Consider the following 15,264-nt stretch of genomic DNA (forward strand, 5'->3'; position numbering starts at 1 on the left):
CACTCTTTTATATATAGACTAGCTGTGCCTGGCCACACGTTGCTGTGGCATTGGTGAGAAATTGTTGAAGTAGTGGTGGTATTGAATGTCTGTTGTATGGCTGTCTTTATGTTTAGTATGCACACTGAAGTGGATTATATGGCAGTGTGGAGTCAAGATAATCCAGTTCAAAGCAGATAATATAAAATTATAAATGGGTTATATAGCTGTGTGGAAGGGCCTTGAGTCTACATTGCCATATAATCCAATTAAAATCTGATAATCTGTGGAAGAGGCCTAAGTGAGGCCTAACTGTGCCTGTCCCCTGGGCTGAGTAGGTTGCTAGGAGACCAAGTGGGCAGAGTTTAGCCTTCTAACTGGCAGCAATTGGATAAAAACAATTATTGCTCTCCCTGTAATTAGGACTTTATTTTTCTTTTCTTTTTGTTGTATCAACCTAGAGCCGTGGATGATGGGTTGTGTTGTCAAATTTCGAGGTTGGGGGGCCTATAGTTTTGTTGTTTTGTCCTCTGCCCTGATGCCATCACTCTTTTATATATAGATAGATATTTTTATTCGTTTTTATTTATTAAAAACCTCTCATCATTCAAGCCACATATTTCCTCTGTATCTTTAACCATGAGCACAATTTTCTTAGTTTATCCTATTACTGCTACTACATGTTGAGTATCTCTTATTCAGAAATCAGAAAAATGCCAAAGCTTCAACTGAGAGACTAACATTTTCTGATGGCCCAATGTACACAAACCTATGTAGCTGAATCTCTGTGGATTATGCCTGGAACAAGTTGAAAACAAGTAGGAAAAGACTCAGTTATCAATCAAGAAAGCCATGGCCCCAAGTTTGCAAAACCTGAGCCGATAAGTTCCTTGGAGAGCTCTCACTGGCGTTGACCTGATCGCAAAGGTTTCCTTGAGCGTTCAAGAAGAAGGAACTGCAGGTGAATAGTTCGAAGGAGGATAGTTTTGTAGAAATGGTGAGCAGCCCCGAAAGAGCAGAGTCCAGCCGCTGCTCCTGTTTAGGAAGCAGGAAGGTCACTTTCCCCAAAATTCAAAGAGCAACTGTGAGGGAGATGTGTTTCGATTGCCATAGCGATGGCATTACTGCCTCCTCTCCGAATTCAATTACGGGATTTCAAAGGTCTTGCTCCTCCTTTGCCCTTTTATGTATTAAAGTCAAGGTCTCCTTGGTTTGGCTTCAATGTCACATTTGGTGCCTGCAATTCGAAGTCTCCTCTCCCGATCAGTTTGATTTGGTTGGGGATAACCTGCCTCTCCGTATCCAAAATGTGCAGTTTTGTGAAATGTTCCTTACCCCTGATGGCTGTTGTATTGGATCACACGTCAGACACTTCCCAAGTGTCTATTATTATTATTATTATTATTATTATTATTATTATTATTATTGACACAACGACGTTGTATGACACAGCAAACAAGATAGACATGCCGGGTTTCGTTTCACAAAATCACAAGTCGAACACTTCCCAAGTGTCTAGGACTGTGTGATGTATTTTTGGATGATGCGTGCAGATCCCAGTCGGGTGGCCTTTTGCAGTTGGCAGATCGTGATTTTGTCAATGTCTATTGTTTCCAAATGCCGGCTGAGATCTTTCGGCACGGCACCCAGTGTGCCCATCACCACCGGGACCACCTGCACTGGTTTCTGCCAGAGTCTTTCCAGTTCCATCTTGAGGTCCTGATAGCGGCTGAGTTTTTCCTGTTGTTTTTCGTCAATGCGACTGTCACCTTGGATGGCAACATCAATGATCCAAACCTTGTTCTTTTCCACAACTGTGATGTCTGGTGTGTTGTGTTCCAGAACTTTGTCAGTCTGGATTCGGAAGTCCCACACTATCTTTGCATGCTCATTTTCCAATACTTTTGCAGGTTTGTGATCCCACCAGTTCTTTGCTGCTGGCAGGTGGTACTTGAGGCATAAGTTCCAATGAATCATTTGGGCCACATAGTTGTGCCTCTGTTTGTAGTCTGTCTGTGCAATTTTCTTACAGCAGCTGAGGATATGATCCATGGTTTCATCTGTTTCCTTGCACAGTCTGCATTTTGGGTCATCAGCTGATTTTTCGATCTTGGCCTGAATTGCCTTTGTCCTGATGTCTTGCTCCTGGGCTGCAAGGATCAGGCCTTCTGTCTCCTTCTTCAGGGTCCCATTTGTGAGCCAGAGCCAGGTCTTCTCCTTATCAGCTTTTCCTTCAATTTTGTCAAGGAACGTCCATGCAGTGTTTTGTTGTGCCAGCTGTCAGCTCTAGTTTGTAGTGTGGCTTTCTTGTACTGGTTTTTTGTCTGCTGTGCTTTGAGGAGTTTCTGATTTTTGACTTCAATCAAAGCAGGTTCTTCACTTTGCTTATTTTTATTTTTATTATTATTATTATTATTATTATTATTATTATTATTATTATTATTATTGTTATTATTATTACTTTATGGTGGTGATGGGCACATTGGGTGCCGTGCCAAAAGATCTCAGCCGGCATTTGGAAACAATAGACATTGACAAAATTACGATCTGCCAGCTGCAAAAGGCCACCCGACTGGGATCTGCACGCATCATCCGAAAATACATCACACAGTGCTAGACACTTGTGAAGAGTTCGACTTGTGCTTTTGTGATATGAAATCCAGCATATCTATCTTGTTTGCTGTGTCATAATAAAATAATAATAATAATACTTTATTTTTGTATCCCGCCACCATTTCCCCGAAGGGACTCGGGGCAGCTAACATGGGGCCAAGCCCAGAAAAGACAAAGTATGAACAAGTTAAAATATAAAACCAAACGATAACATAACAAGCAGAATCAAAAACGAATTCAAGCACAATTATACCTAAATCCAGGTTTGGCACAGTGCAGGCATCTGGTTGAAAACAAGAGCCAATCCCAAAAATGTGCACATAGTGGTTCATGTGCTGGTGGTTATGCACTTCTATGTACCATGTGTGTACTTAGTATGTTCATATTTTATATTTTAACTATGTTGATTGGGCTTGTCCCCATGTAAGCTGCCCCGAGTCCCTTCAGGGAGATGGAGATACAAAAATATTATTATTATTATTATTATTATTATTATTATTATTATTATTATTATTGACACAAAGACATAGTATGACACAGCAAATGAGATCTATATGCTGGATTTCGTATCACAAAATCGCAAGTCGAACACGTCCCAATATTTAGGACCGTGTGATGTATTGTCAGATGATGCGTGCGAATCACAGTAAAGTGGCCTTTTGTAGTTGACAGATTGTATATTATTATTATTATTTTATTATGACACAGCAAACAAGATAGATATGCTGGATTTCGTATCACAAAATCACAAGTCGAACACTTCCCAAGTGTCTAGGACTGTGTGATGTATTTTTGGATGATGCGCGCAGATCCCAGTAGGGTGGCCTTTTGCAGTTGGCAGATCGTGATTTTGTTTATTGTTTCCAAATGCCGGCTGAGATCTTTTGGCACGGCACTCAGTGTGCCCATCACCACCAGGACCACCTGCACTGGTTTCTGCCAGAGTCTTTGCAGTTCTGAGGTCCTGATAGCGGCTGAGTTTTTCCTGTTGTTTTTCGTCAATGCGACTGTCACCTGGGATGGCGACATCAATGATCCAAACCTTTTTCTTTTCCACAACTGTGATGTCTGGTGTGTTGTGTTCCAGAACTTTGTCAGTCTGGATTCGGAAGTCCCACAGTATCTTTGTGTGCTCATTTTCCAATACTTTTGCAGGTTTGTGATCCCACCAGTTCTTTGCTGCTGGGAGGTGGGACTTGAGGCATAAGTTCCAATGGATCATTTGGGCCACATAGTTGTGCCTCTGTTTGTAGTCTGTCTGTGCAATTTTCTTACAGCAGCTGAGGATATGATCAATGGTTTCGTCAGCTTCCTTGCACAGTCTGCATTTTGGGTCATCGGCTGATTTTTCGATCTTGGCCTGAATGGCCTTTGTCCTGATGTCTTGCTCCTGGGCTGCAAGGATCAGGCCTTCTGTCTCCTTCTTCAGGGTCCCATTTGTGAGCCAGAGCCAGGTCTTCTCCTTATCAGCTTTTCCTTCAATTTTGTCAAGGAACTTTCCATGCAATGTTTTGTTGTGCCAGCTGTCAGCTCTAGTTTGTAGTGCGGTTTTCTTGTACTGGTTTTTTTGTCTGCTGTGCTTTGAGGAGTTTCTGATTTTTGACTTCAATCAAAGCAGGTTCTTCACTTTGCTTTACATATTCTGCCAGGGCATGTTCTTCTTCTTTGACTGCTTGTTTTATTTGTTTTACTATTATTATTATTATTATTATTATTATTATTATTATTATTATTATGAGGAGGAGGAGGAGGAGGAAGAGGCACAACATCAACATGGGACATCTCCACATCAGAAAAGCCCATCGGAGTTTCCACATCACAAGAGGGGGAAAAACACCATGTAATCCTTATGGTCTCCTGAGACTCTTTTGGACCTGTTTTGCACATTGTAAGCATTTTAAAACGTTTAGCGCACCGATCTGTCACTCTCCACTTGGCAGCGGCCATCGCAATCTGATGTAACTGGGAGCCGCCCGAGAGACCCCGAGCGAGAGCAGCTGTTGGCAAGCTTAAATCATCAAGGCGTCTGCCCGAAGCTGGGTTTTTGCACCTGTGCGGAAAGAGGATCCCTTCCACATTCCCCGCACATGTCGCATTCTTGGCAAGATTGTTCTCAAGCCATGGCACCCCTCCAAAATAAAAAAAGGTTTATGGAACATCAAGAGACTTCAAGGAAATACAGTAGAGTCTCACTTATCCAACACTCGTTTATCCAACGTTCTGGATTATCCAACACATTTTTGGAGTCAATGTTTTCAATATATCGTGATATTTGGTGCTAAATTCATAAATACAGTAATTACTACGTAGCATTACTGCGTATTGAACTAGTTTTTCTGCCAAATTTGTTGTCTAACATGATGTTTTGGTGCTTCATTTGTAAAATCATAACCTAATTTGATGTTTAATAGGCTTTTTCTTAATGCCTCCTTATTATCCAACATATTCGCTTATCCAACATTCTGCCGGCCCGTTTATGTTGGATAAGTGAGACTCTACTGTAATATGTTTTTTCTTTTCAGTAGAAACCTTTTCCACATCCGGAGTTGCGAAATTCCAGAATGGACCTAGTCTAGTCGAGTCCGACTCTGGGATTGGTGCTCATCCCCATTTCTAAGCCGAAGAGCCGGCGTTGTCCATAGACACCTCCAAGGTCATGTGGCCATAAACATGACTGCATGGAGCACCGTTATCTTCCCGCCGAAGCAGTACCTATCGATCTACTCACAACTGCAGGTTTTTCGACCTGTCCATTTTTCATAAGGACCTTAAAACGTGGCTATTTCAAAGTGCTTTCGAATGAATAGTCCCAGATAGATATTCAGTTGCCGCAACCTTTGCACCTTATCAATGTTCCTCCCTTGATGATTTTAATCTTAAATGAGACCTTCCTGTCTTCATTGATTGCCTATATTTTATCCTAAGCCTTATGTGGAGTCTGTATAACTTTACCTCTATATACTTTGCACCATGATCAGACTCAGATGACTTAATATGGTTATCTTTTATGCTGTTTATACTGTTTTTATTGTTGTATTGTTTATATTGGTTTTAATTTATGGTTGTTTTAATGTACAGTAGAGTCTCACTTATCCAACACTCGCTTATCCAACATTCTGGATTATCCAACGCATTTTTGTAGTCAATGTTTTCAATATATCATGATATTTTGGTGCTAAATTCATAAATACAGTAATTACTACATAGCATTACTGTGTATAGAACTACTTTTTCTGCCAAATTTGTTGTCTAACATGATGTTTTGGTGCTTAATTTGTAAAATCATAACCTAATTTGATGTTTAATAGGCTTTTCCTTAATGCCTCCTTATTATCCAACATATTCGCTTATCCAACATTCTGCCGGCCCGTTTATGTTGGATAAATGAGACTCTACTGTATGTTGATATCGGGCTTGTCCCCATATGAGCCGCCCCGAGTCTCCCTGTGGGAGATGGGAGTAGGATATAAAAATAAAGTTATTCTTATAATAATAACAACAACAACAACAACAACAACAATATGGGATAAAATAATTCATAGCAAGAAAAAGATAATAGCAAAAACCTATAAAAAACTTTTAGAGTGGAGTACAGAAGAAGAAACGGTAAAAAAATGTATGATCAAGTGGTCAAGAAATATTGGAAGATCAATAGGACTAAATGAATGGGAAATAATGTGGACTAAGAAAATCAATTACACATATGCATATGAACTAAAAGAAAACTGGCTAAAAATGATGCATCAATGGTACATGTCTCCACAGAAAATAGCCAAAATCTCAAAAAATACAAATTATAAATGCTGGAAATGTGAGAAGAATGAAGGAACTTTCTATCCTTTATGGTGGAATTGTGAGAAAGTCAGAACATTTTGGAAAAAAATACACGAATAAGTTCAGAAAATCCTAAAGTACAAAATACCCTTAAATCCGGAACACTTCCTGCTTGGAATGACTAATTTTGAATGGTCATTAAACATGGATAAACTTTTTATTTATCTTACTACTGCGGCAAGAATTGTTTATGCCAGATCATGGAGGACAAATTATATTCCGGAAAAAGAAGAATGGATAGGCAAAGTAGTAGACATTTATGAATATGGATAAATTGACAGGGATACTTGCAAGATCTCAAGGAAGGGTTATAAAGGAGACAGACTGGTCCCCCTTCACTGAATGGCTAAAAATCAATAAAATAAAATGGACAATATAGAAATAGGAGAAGACTAAATAATTAAAATGAACAATGTAAATAGACTATCACCACTCTGAGGTACAAAAATCTAGAAGATTAAGGAATAAACAGAAGAAGAAAAAAGGAAAAGGGACTTTTTTTCCTCCCTTTTCTTTATCTACACCACAAAGAATGGAAGATCATACTAAAACCCCCGCCCCTTTTTTTCCTTTTTTTTCTTTTCTCCTTTTTATATTTTTTATATTTTTCTATCTATATATATATTTAGTTTCTATATTTCCTACTTTTCTATTTACTTAGATTGTTCCCCCACTTTTTATGTAAAAGAAATCTATCCTTATCTTAATAAAAAATTATTTTTTTTTTTTTAAAAAAAAGAACAACAACTGCTAGGTTGGCAGGAGCTGGGGCTAATAGTGGGAACTCACTTCGCTCCCTGGATTTAAATTGCCGACTTTTCGATCAGCAAGTTCAGCAGCTCAGCGGTTTAACCTGCTGCACTATATATATGGAATATATATGAAGTCCCCAGTCTAATCCGAGGAGCAGAGTGATGAATTTGGGTTGCTGTGAGTTTTCCAAGCTGTATTGTCATGTTCCAGAAGCATTCTCTCCTGACGTTTCACCCACATCTATGGCAGGCATCCTCAGAGGTTGTGAGGTCTGTTGGAAACTAGGCAAGTGGGGTTTATATATCTGTGGAATAATGTCCAGGGTGGGTTGCTGTGAGTTTTCCGAGCTGTATTGTCATGTTCCAGAAGCATTCTCTCCTGACGTTTCACCCACATCTATGGCAGGCATCCTCAGAGGTTGTGAGGTCTGTTGGAAACTAGGCAAGTGGGGTTTATATATCTGTGGAATAATGTCCAGGGTGGGAGAAAGAACTCTTGTGTGAATGTTGCAATTGGCCACCTTGATTAACATTGAATCTTAAAGTTTGTTTTTTTCTTCACTCCAACCTTTATTGATATACTTTACCACAGGGGTCCCCAAACTAAGGCCTGGGGGACCCTCCAAGGTCCTTTACCTGGCCCCCACCCTCAGTTTTATAATATAATATTTTTATATCATTTTAAATAATATAATATACTAGCTGTGCCCAGCCACGCGTTGCTGTGGCAAAGTATGGTGGTATGGGAAATAAAGTATTGAGGAATTGGTGGTAGTTAAGGTAAAGGGTCCCCTGGGCTGAGTGGGTTGCTAGGAGACCAAGTGAGCGGACCTTAGCCTTTTAACTGGCAACAATTGGATAAAAACAATTATTCCTCTCCCTGTAATTAGGACTTTATTTTTCTTTTCTTTTTGTTGTATCAACCTAGAGGCATGGATGAGGGGTTGTGCTGTCAATTTTCGAGGTTGTGGGGTGTTTGCTTTTGTTGTTTTGTCCACTGCCGTGATGCCATCACTCTTTTATATATATAGATTGTATATACATATAATAGTGATAATAATATTATAACGTTATACAATATAATACTTTTTTTCATGTCAGGAGCAACAAGAGTTGCTTCTGGAGTGAGAGAATTGGCCGTCTGCAAGGACGTTGCCCAGGGGTCGCCCGGATGTTTTTGATGTTTTACCATCCTTGTGGGAGGCTTCTCTCATGTCCCCACATTGAGCTGGAGCTGACAGAAGGAGCTCATCCACCCTCTCCCTGGGTGGGATTCGAACCTGGCAGCCTTCAGGTCAGCAGTCCAACCCTCAAGTCACGAGGCTTTTATCCCCTTGGCCACCGGAGGCTCCTACAAATATAATACTAATAATACCATATAATAATATTAATTATATGTTATATATTACATCTTTATATATATAAAGGAGTGATGGCATCACGGCGACCCACAAAACAACAAAATTACAGACCCCCCAACCTCGAAATTTGACAACACAACCCATCATCCACGCCTCTAGGTTGATACAACAAAAATAAAAGAAAAATAAAATCCTAATTAGAGGGAGAGCAATAATTGTTTTTATCCAACTGCTGCCAGTTTAGAGGGCTAATCTCTGCCCACTTGGTCTCCTAGCAACCCACTCAGCCCAGGGGACAGGCAGATTTAGGCCTCACTTAGGCTTCTTCCACAGATTATCTAATTTGCACTGGATTATATGGCAGTGTAGACTCAAGGCCCTTCCACACAGCTATATAACCCAGTTATAATCTTATATTATCTGCTTTGCACTGGATTATCTTGACTCCACATTGCCATATAATCCACTTCAGTGTGCATTTTATACAGCTGTGAAGAAGGGGCCTCATGTAATCCAGTTCTAAGCAGATAATATAACATTATCAATATACAATATACAATTCCTCATTACTTTATTTCCCATACCACCATACTTTGCCACAGCAACGCGTGGCCGGGCACAGCTAGTATTATATAATAGTATAGTGGTATCGTTCAATATAGTAATATATCATGCTAATATTGTGCTATGCTTATAATATAATATATTGTATGTACATACAGCTGCTCTGAGTCCCCTTTGGGGTGAGAAGGGTGGGATATAAATGTAATAAATAAATGTAGTAAATGAATAAATAAATAATTTTAGACTTAGGCTCGCCCAAAGTCTGAAATGACTTGAACGCACACAACGACAACAATCCTAATTCACTTGACTATCTCATTGGCCAGAAGCAGGCCCACATTTCCTATTGAAATCCTGATAGGTTTATGTTGGTTACAATTGTTTTCATTTTTAAATATTGTATTGTTCTTTCATTGTTGTTGTTGTTTTGCACTACAAATAAGACATGTGCAGTGTGCATAGGAATTTGTTGTTTTTTTTTTTTCCCAAATGATAATTCGGCCCCTCCACAGTCTGAAAGATTGTGGACTGGCCCTCTGCTTTAAAAGTTTGAGGACCCCTGATTTACAATCTCATATGTGGGGGATGTCTAGTTTTCTAATCTCAAAAATAGAGAAAACACAAAGGGCTAATTACCGTCCTTCGTCGCCGCTGACACTCGATCGCTCTCCTCTAGAATTACATTCGCTTTGCTCTGAGCCAAGTGGAAAAAAAAAAAAAGCTGAACTTGGATGTTGACAAGGAGGTAACTTTATCCGGACAGTCAGTCCGACACACGTAACATTGCCCAAACGGCCCAGCACCATCCTTGATCTCTAAAATTCCAATACAGAGAGATTAAAACCATGCAGGTAAGTCCGACGCTTTGCAAATGCTAAGCTTTATTTTGTTAATGTAAGATAAAATTGAGTTTTGGATAGCACAGAGAAGGGTTCGCACCCCTGTGGAGTTTCCTTTGCCGCCTGTGCCTTTTTTGGGAATATTTCAGGTCACTTTCAGTCCCTTGATAAGTGGATTTTGAACATTTTGACTTCTGGGAACAAGGGTTGGGATAAAGCTTCAATGGAGACCCCTTTTCCCCATGATAATAACCCTTCCAGAGGTGGATTCCCCTTCTTTCTGAGGGGCAGATTTCCTCTCACTTCGTGTTGTCTCAACCCTGTTGTAAGTCAAATATTTATAACTTTGTATAGCATAGAATCACTACAGAAAGTATCCTGGGGTATATTTTTTGGAGCATGGATTTCAAATCCGTGGATAAGTAGGTTATATTGGGTTGTTGTATGTTTCCCGGGCTGTCTGGCCATGTTCCAGAAGTATTCTCTCCTGATGTTTCGCCCACATCTATGGCAGGCATCTTCAGAGGTTGTGAAGTTGTGTGTACCTCACAACATCCAAGGATGCCTGCCATAGATGTGGGTGAAACGTCAGGAGAGAATACTTCTGGAACATGGCCAGACAGCCCAGGAAACATACAACAACCCTGTGATCCCAGCCATGAAAGCCTTCGACAACAGTAAATTATATTGTTTTGGGGGGTTTGGGGACTCTGCATATTGAGTAACACAAGAAAATATTAAAATCCACCTGTTTACATGCTACTTTTAATGATGTTAAACCTATACCTGTTTGGGTTCAGCAGTGAATCCATTCCATTTTTTGGCTAGTTTTAAGTGAGCTCTCCAAGGTGCTTAATTCACAGCCTTAGCTAATGCTAAGAAAGACCGTTGGATAGAGTTGCTTGAGAACCTTGACATGTCCAAGAGTAGCCGAAAAGCCTGGCAACTGCTGAGACACCTGGATAGTGACCCTCTGGTCAACCATGGACACGCAAACGTGACATGCGATTTCCTGCTTCTTAGCAGGGGGTTGGACTGGATGGCCCATGTGGTCTCTTCCAACTCTACTATTCTATGATTCTATGATTCTATGACACCAGACCAGATAGCTCACCAGCTAATTCAGAATGGGAAAACCAACTGCAGCAGAATAAAGATGAAAATCAACAGGGTGCCAGAACTTGAAACCCACCAGTTGTCTTCTCCTCTAAACCTGAAAGAACTCAGAGAAGCCATCAAGCGATGTAAGACTGGTAAAGCACCTGGCCTAGATGACCTGATGATGGAGCAAATCAAACACTTGGGGCCCAAAGCTGAAAACTGGCTTTTGAAATTCTACAATCAATGCCTGGCACACAAACAGATTCCCAGAGCATGGAGGAAAACTAAGATCATTGCCATCTTAAAACCTGGTAAAGATGCCTCCAATGCCAGGAACTACCGACCAATCTCCCTCTTATGTCATCTATATAAAGTCTATGAGAGGATGCTATTAAATCGACTAGGACCTGTTATCGAACCCAAGCTTATTGCACAACAAACAGGTTTCAGACCAGGGAAAAACTGTACAGGTCAAATTCTTCGTCTGACTGAGCATATCGAGGAAGGCTATGAGAAAGGCTGCATTACGGGAACAGTCTTTGTGGACCTTACGGCAGCCTATGACACGGTGCAACATAGAAAAATGCTGCATAAAGTCTACCATATCACCCGGGACTTTGATTTTACAAAAACTGTCCAGACCCTCCTAGAAAACCGCAGCTTCTATGTGGAGTTTCAGGGCCAGAAAAGCAGATGGAGGAGGCAAAAGAACGGTTTACCCCAAGGCAGCGTTCTTGCACCGACCTTATTTAACATCTTCACGAACGACCAGCCACAACCACTACTCACAAAAAGCTTTATATATGCTGATGACCTTGGCCTGACAACACAAGCGAACGATTTTGAAACAGTTGAAAAGCAACTCACTAATGCCTTGAAAGACCTCTCCAGCTACTACAAAGAGAACCACCTGAAGCCCAACCCTTCCAAGACACAAGTGTGTGCTTTCCACCTACGTAACCATGAAGCCAACAGGAAACTGAATGTTACTTGGGAAGGCCAAGAGCTCGAACACTGTTTCCATCCTAAATATCTTGGTGTCACCTTAGACCGAACACTAACATATAGGAAACACTGCATGAACACCAACCACAAAGTAGCTGCACGCAATAACATCCTGCGGAAACTGACTGGAAGTGCATGGGGAGCAGACCCACAAGTAGTAAGAACATCAGCCCTGGCCTTGTCTCTCTCAACTGCAGAGTCTGCCTGTCCTGTCTGGCAAAAGTCTGCCCATGCGAAGCAGGTGGACATAGCACTGAATGAAACATGCAGAATCATCACGGGATGCCTTAAACCTACACCTGTTGATAAACTCTACAAGTTAGCTGGCATTGCCCCTCCTGACGTGCGAAGAGAAGTTGCTGCTAACGGTGAGAGAAAAAAGGTCGAACATTGTGAAAGCCACCCACTGCATGGCTATCAGCCTCTTCCCAGTAGACGCAAATCAAGGAAGGGCTTCATGAGAACCACCACTCCTCTTGATGTCCCCCCAGCAACAGCAAGGGTGTCCCTCTGGGCAGCTAAACCTGGCAATTCTAACTGGATGGCCCCCCACGAAGGGCAAGAATGGGCAACTTGGAAGTCCCTGAACAGACTCAGAAGCGGAGTGGGCAGCTCTAAAGACAACTTGGCAAGGTGGCACTACCTGGAGGAATCCTGCACCTTGTGTGACTGTGGATCTGAACAAACAACTCCTCATATATATGCTTGCCCACAATGCCCTGCCTCATGCACGGGGGAGGAGTTGTTTAAAGCTACGGACAATGCGGTTGCTGTTGCCCGTTTTTGGTCTAAAACTATTTAGTTGCTTGTGATTTCCTTTTTTTCATCATTTTAAAATGTATTTGTTATGCAATGCTTTTGACACTAAATAAATAAATAAATTCACATCGTGCTAGGTTCAGCAACTTGGAGAGTTCCGTTAAAGCTAGCCAAGATCCAGAACGGATTCACTGACATGGGAATGGATTCACCAGCTCCTTCTTGTAGTTTGCTGCTTTTCAAGAGAAGGAATAAGCCAACATTTGAGGTTTTCGTGCCAAAGAAATATATGGGATAAGAGGACAAGGGTCAATGGGTTGCCACCAATTTGTAATGACAACAGTAACCTCTCCTTTTCTCCCGCACCCCAGCTGACTTTCTGCAGGCTGCGTACTCACCAGTGGTGTTTCCTCCTCTTCAACCTCGTGCTCTTCCACATCTTGCTCTTCGGAGCAGACCTCATGGAGGAATACTTCCTCCGCGCTTTACCCACCGCTTACACCGACGTGAATGTCCTGCAAGCGAGGGAGGAAGCTCGGAAGTTGGATCTGTCTCCCATGAAGGACAACATCTCCAAGGCTTTCGTCATCGTCAACTCGGAGTCTTGCTCCGACAAAGAGATCTTCCTCCTTGCCCTCGTCTTCAGTGGTGCAGGAAACGCGTCAAGACGCCAGGTAGTAAGAGAAACGTGGGCCAACGCAACCCACATTCACAATTATTCCATTCTCGTCTTGTTCCTCTTGGGGAAACCTTCTGAGGAATCTACACAGTTGGAGATCCTCAAGGAGATGGAGACCCATCCAGACCTGATTCAAGGAGTTTTCCCGGACGCTCCAGAAAACCAAACGCTAAAGACTTTCATCGCCGTGGAGTGGATTGTAACCTTCTGCTCCCAGGCTAGATTTGTTCTGAAAATAGACGAGGAGGTGTTCGTCAATGTCCCAGCTCTGGTGGAGTATTTGCTGAACTTAAGAGCCCGGAACGAAGACGTCTATCTGGGTAGGGTGGTCCTGCGAGAGTCGCCTGACAGAGATGCCCAAAGTCGTGGCTTCATCCCGCCGCAAACCTACCCAGAGAAATACTATCCTGACTACTGCGGCGCGGAGGCGTTTGTCGTCTCTCAGGATGTGGCTCGGAAAGTCTTCGTCGCGTCCAGAGGAGTCCCGCTGTCCGTGCCTCCCGGAGTCTTCATGGGAATGTGCGCCAAGAAGGTCGGGGTGGTCCCGGTTCACAGCTCCCGCTTCTCTGGGAAAAGGCACATCCGCTTCAACCGGTGTTGCTACAAGTTCCTGTTCACTTCCTTCGTGGAGAGCGAGAGCCTGTTGCTCCAGGAATGGGAGGAGATCAGCCACGGCCAAGACTGCACGCTGCTGGAGACCTATTACGGGCTGGTTTCTTGCAGAGTCATGACATATCTGGACGGATTCAAGCGCCTGAGTGTTGACGCCCTTCCGGGCCTGGGTTTTTCTGATTAACCCTGGATGTACCCATTGTGTTGAAACAAGTTGTGCTGATTTGTAAGTTGTTTCCTAAGTTACGTACTGTGTGTTGCCTTGTTTCTTTTCCTCCCGTTTGAATGCAGGTAGGGGCTTCCAAACATCCACATCCTAAGAACATGGGAGGATTGTTACACATCGTTATAGTCGCTATAGTCATGGTTTCATAGTCTTCTACGTTATGGTTTAAGATTTGTTAGTTGCTCCAATGGAAAGATATATTTTGTATAAATAAAGGTAATTCCAAATCTGAGAAAAACTGAAAGCCTTGCTAAGAGGGCCCTTGTGCTGCTGAATCTGCTGACCTGAAGGTTGTCAAGTCAAATCTAATGGACAGGGTGAGCTCCCGCTGTTAGCCCCAGCTCCTGCCAACCTAACAGTTCAAAAACATGCACGTGAGTATCACTTCAGTGGGAAAAGGCAAAGAGAGGCTTCAAGTAGTTTTGCAAGCCACACAACCAGGTGTCTACGGAGAACGCATGCTCCTTGGCTTGAAAATGAGGAAGAGATGAGCATTGCATCCTGAGCCGGAAATGAAAGGAGAAGCCTTTGCCTTTGTCTGTGTATTTGTTTCACTGTATGTCATTGCAACAAAGCATTAAAAGTTTGCCTGTGTCTGTTCATATGTGATACGATGACTTCGTGGGCCATCCAGTCCAATCCCATTCTGCCAAGAAGCAGGAAAATCACATTCAAAGCACCCCTGACAGATGGCCATCCAGCCTGTTTCAAGGCCTCCAAAACACTCCGGGACAGAGAGTTCCAATGCTGAACAGTGCTCACAATTAGGAAGTTCTTCCTAATGTTTAGGTGGAATCTCCTTTCCTGTCATTTGAAGCCATTGTTCCATTGCGTCCTAGTCTCCAGGGCAGCAGAAAACAAGCTCCCTCCCTCCTCCCTATGACTTCTCTTCACCCCTTGATCCATTGCCCTATCATGTCTCCTCTCAGCCTTCAGTTCT

At 42.2% G+C, this 15,264-nt stretch overlaps 2 protein-coding genes across 2 annotated transcripts in view; one reads left to right on the plus strand and one right to left on the minus strand.

Annotated features, from left to right (window-relative positions):
* LOC103281679 (kelch-like protein 20) overlaps positions 1-10,407 on the minus strand; it is a 54,457-nt gene extending 44,050 nt beyond the window's left edge. The window contains exon 1 of the mRNA XM_062958973.1: positions 9,740-10,407. Coding sequence (XP_062815043.1) covers positions 9,740-9,909 — 170 coding nt within the window. The 5' untranslated portion in view covers positions 9,910-10,407. The remainder of the gene's footprint in view (positions 1-9,739) is intronic.
* b3galt9 (beta-1,3-galactosyltransferase 9) lies at positions 9,949-14,908 on the plus strand. Its single transcript, XM_008123732.2, has 2 exons — positions 9,949-9,954; positions 13,179-14,908. Exons 1-2 carry the CDS (start codon positions 9,949-9,951, stop codon positions 14,280-14,282), a joined length of 1,110 nt encoding a protein of 369 aa, XP_008121939.2. The 3' UTR covers positions 14,283-14,908.
* Positions 14,909-15,264: the final 356 nt, after the last annotated feature.

The sequence above is a fragment of the Anolis carolinensis genome, unplaced genomic scaffold (genome assembly GCF_035594765.1).
Source record: "Anolis carolinensis isolate JA03-04 unplaced genomic scaffold, rAnoCar3.1.pri scaffold_7, whole genome shotgun sequence".
NCBI classification, from domain to species: Eukaryota; Metazoa; Chordata; class Lepidosauria; order Squamata; family Dactyloidae; genus Anolis; species Anolis carolinensis.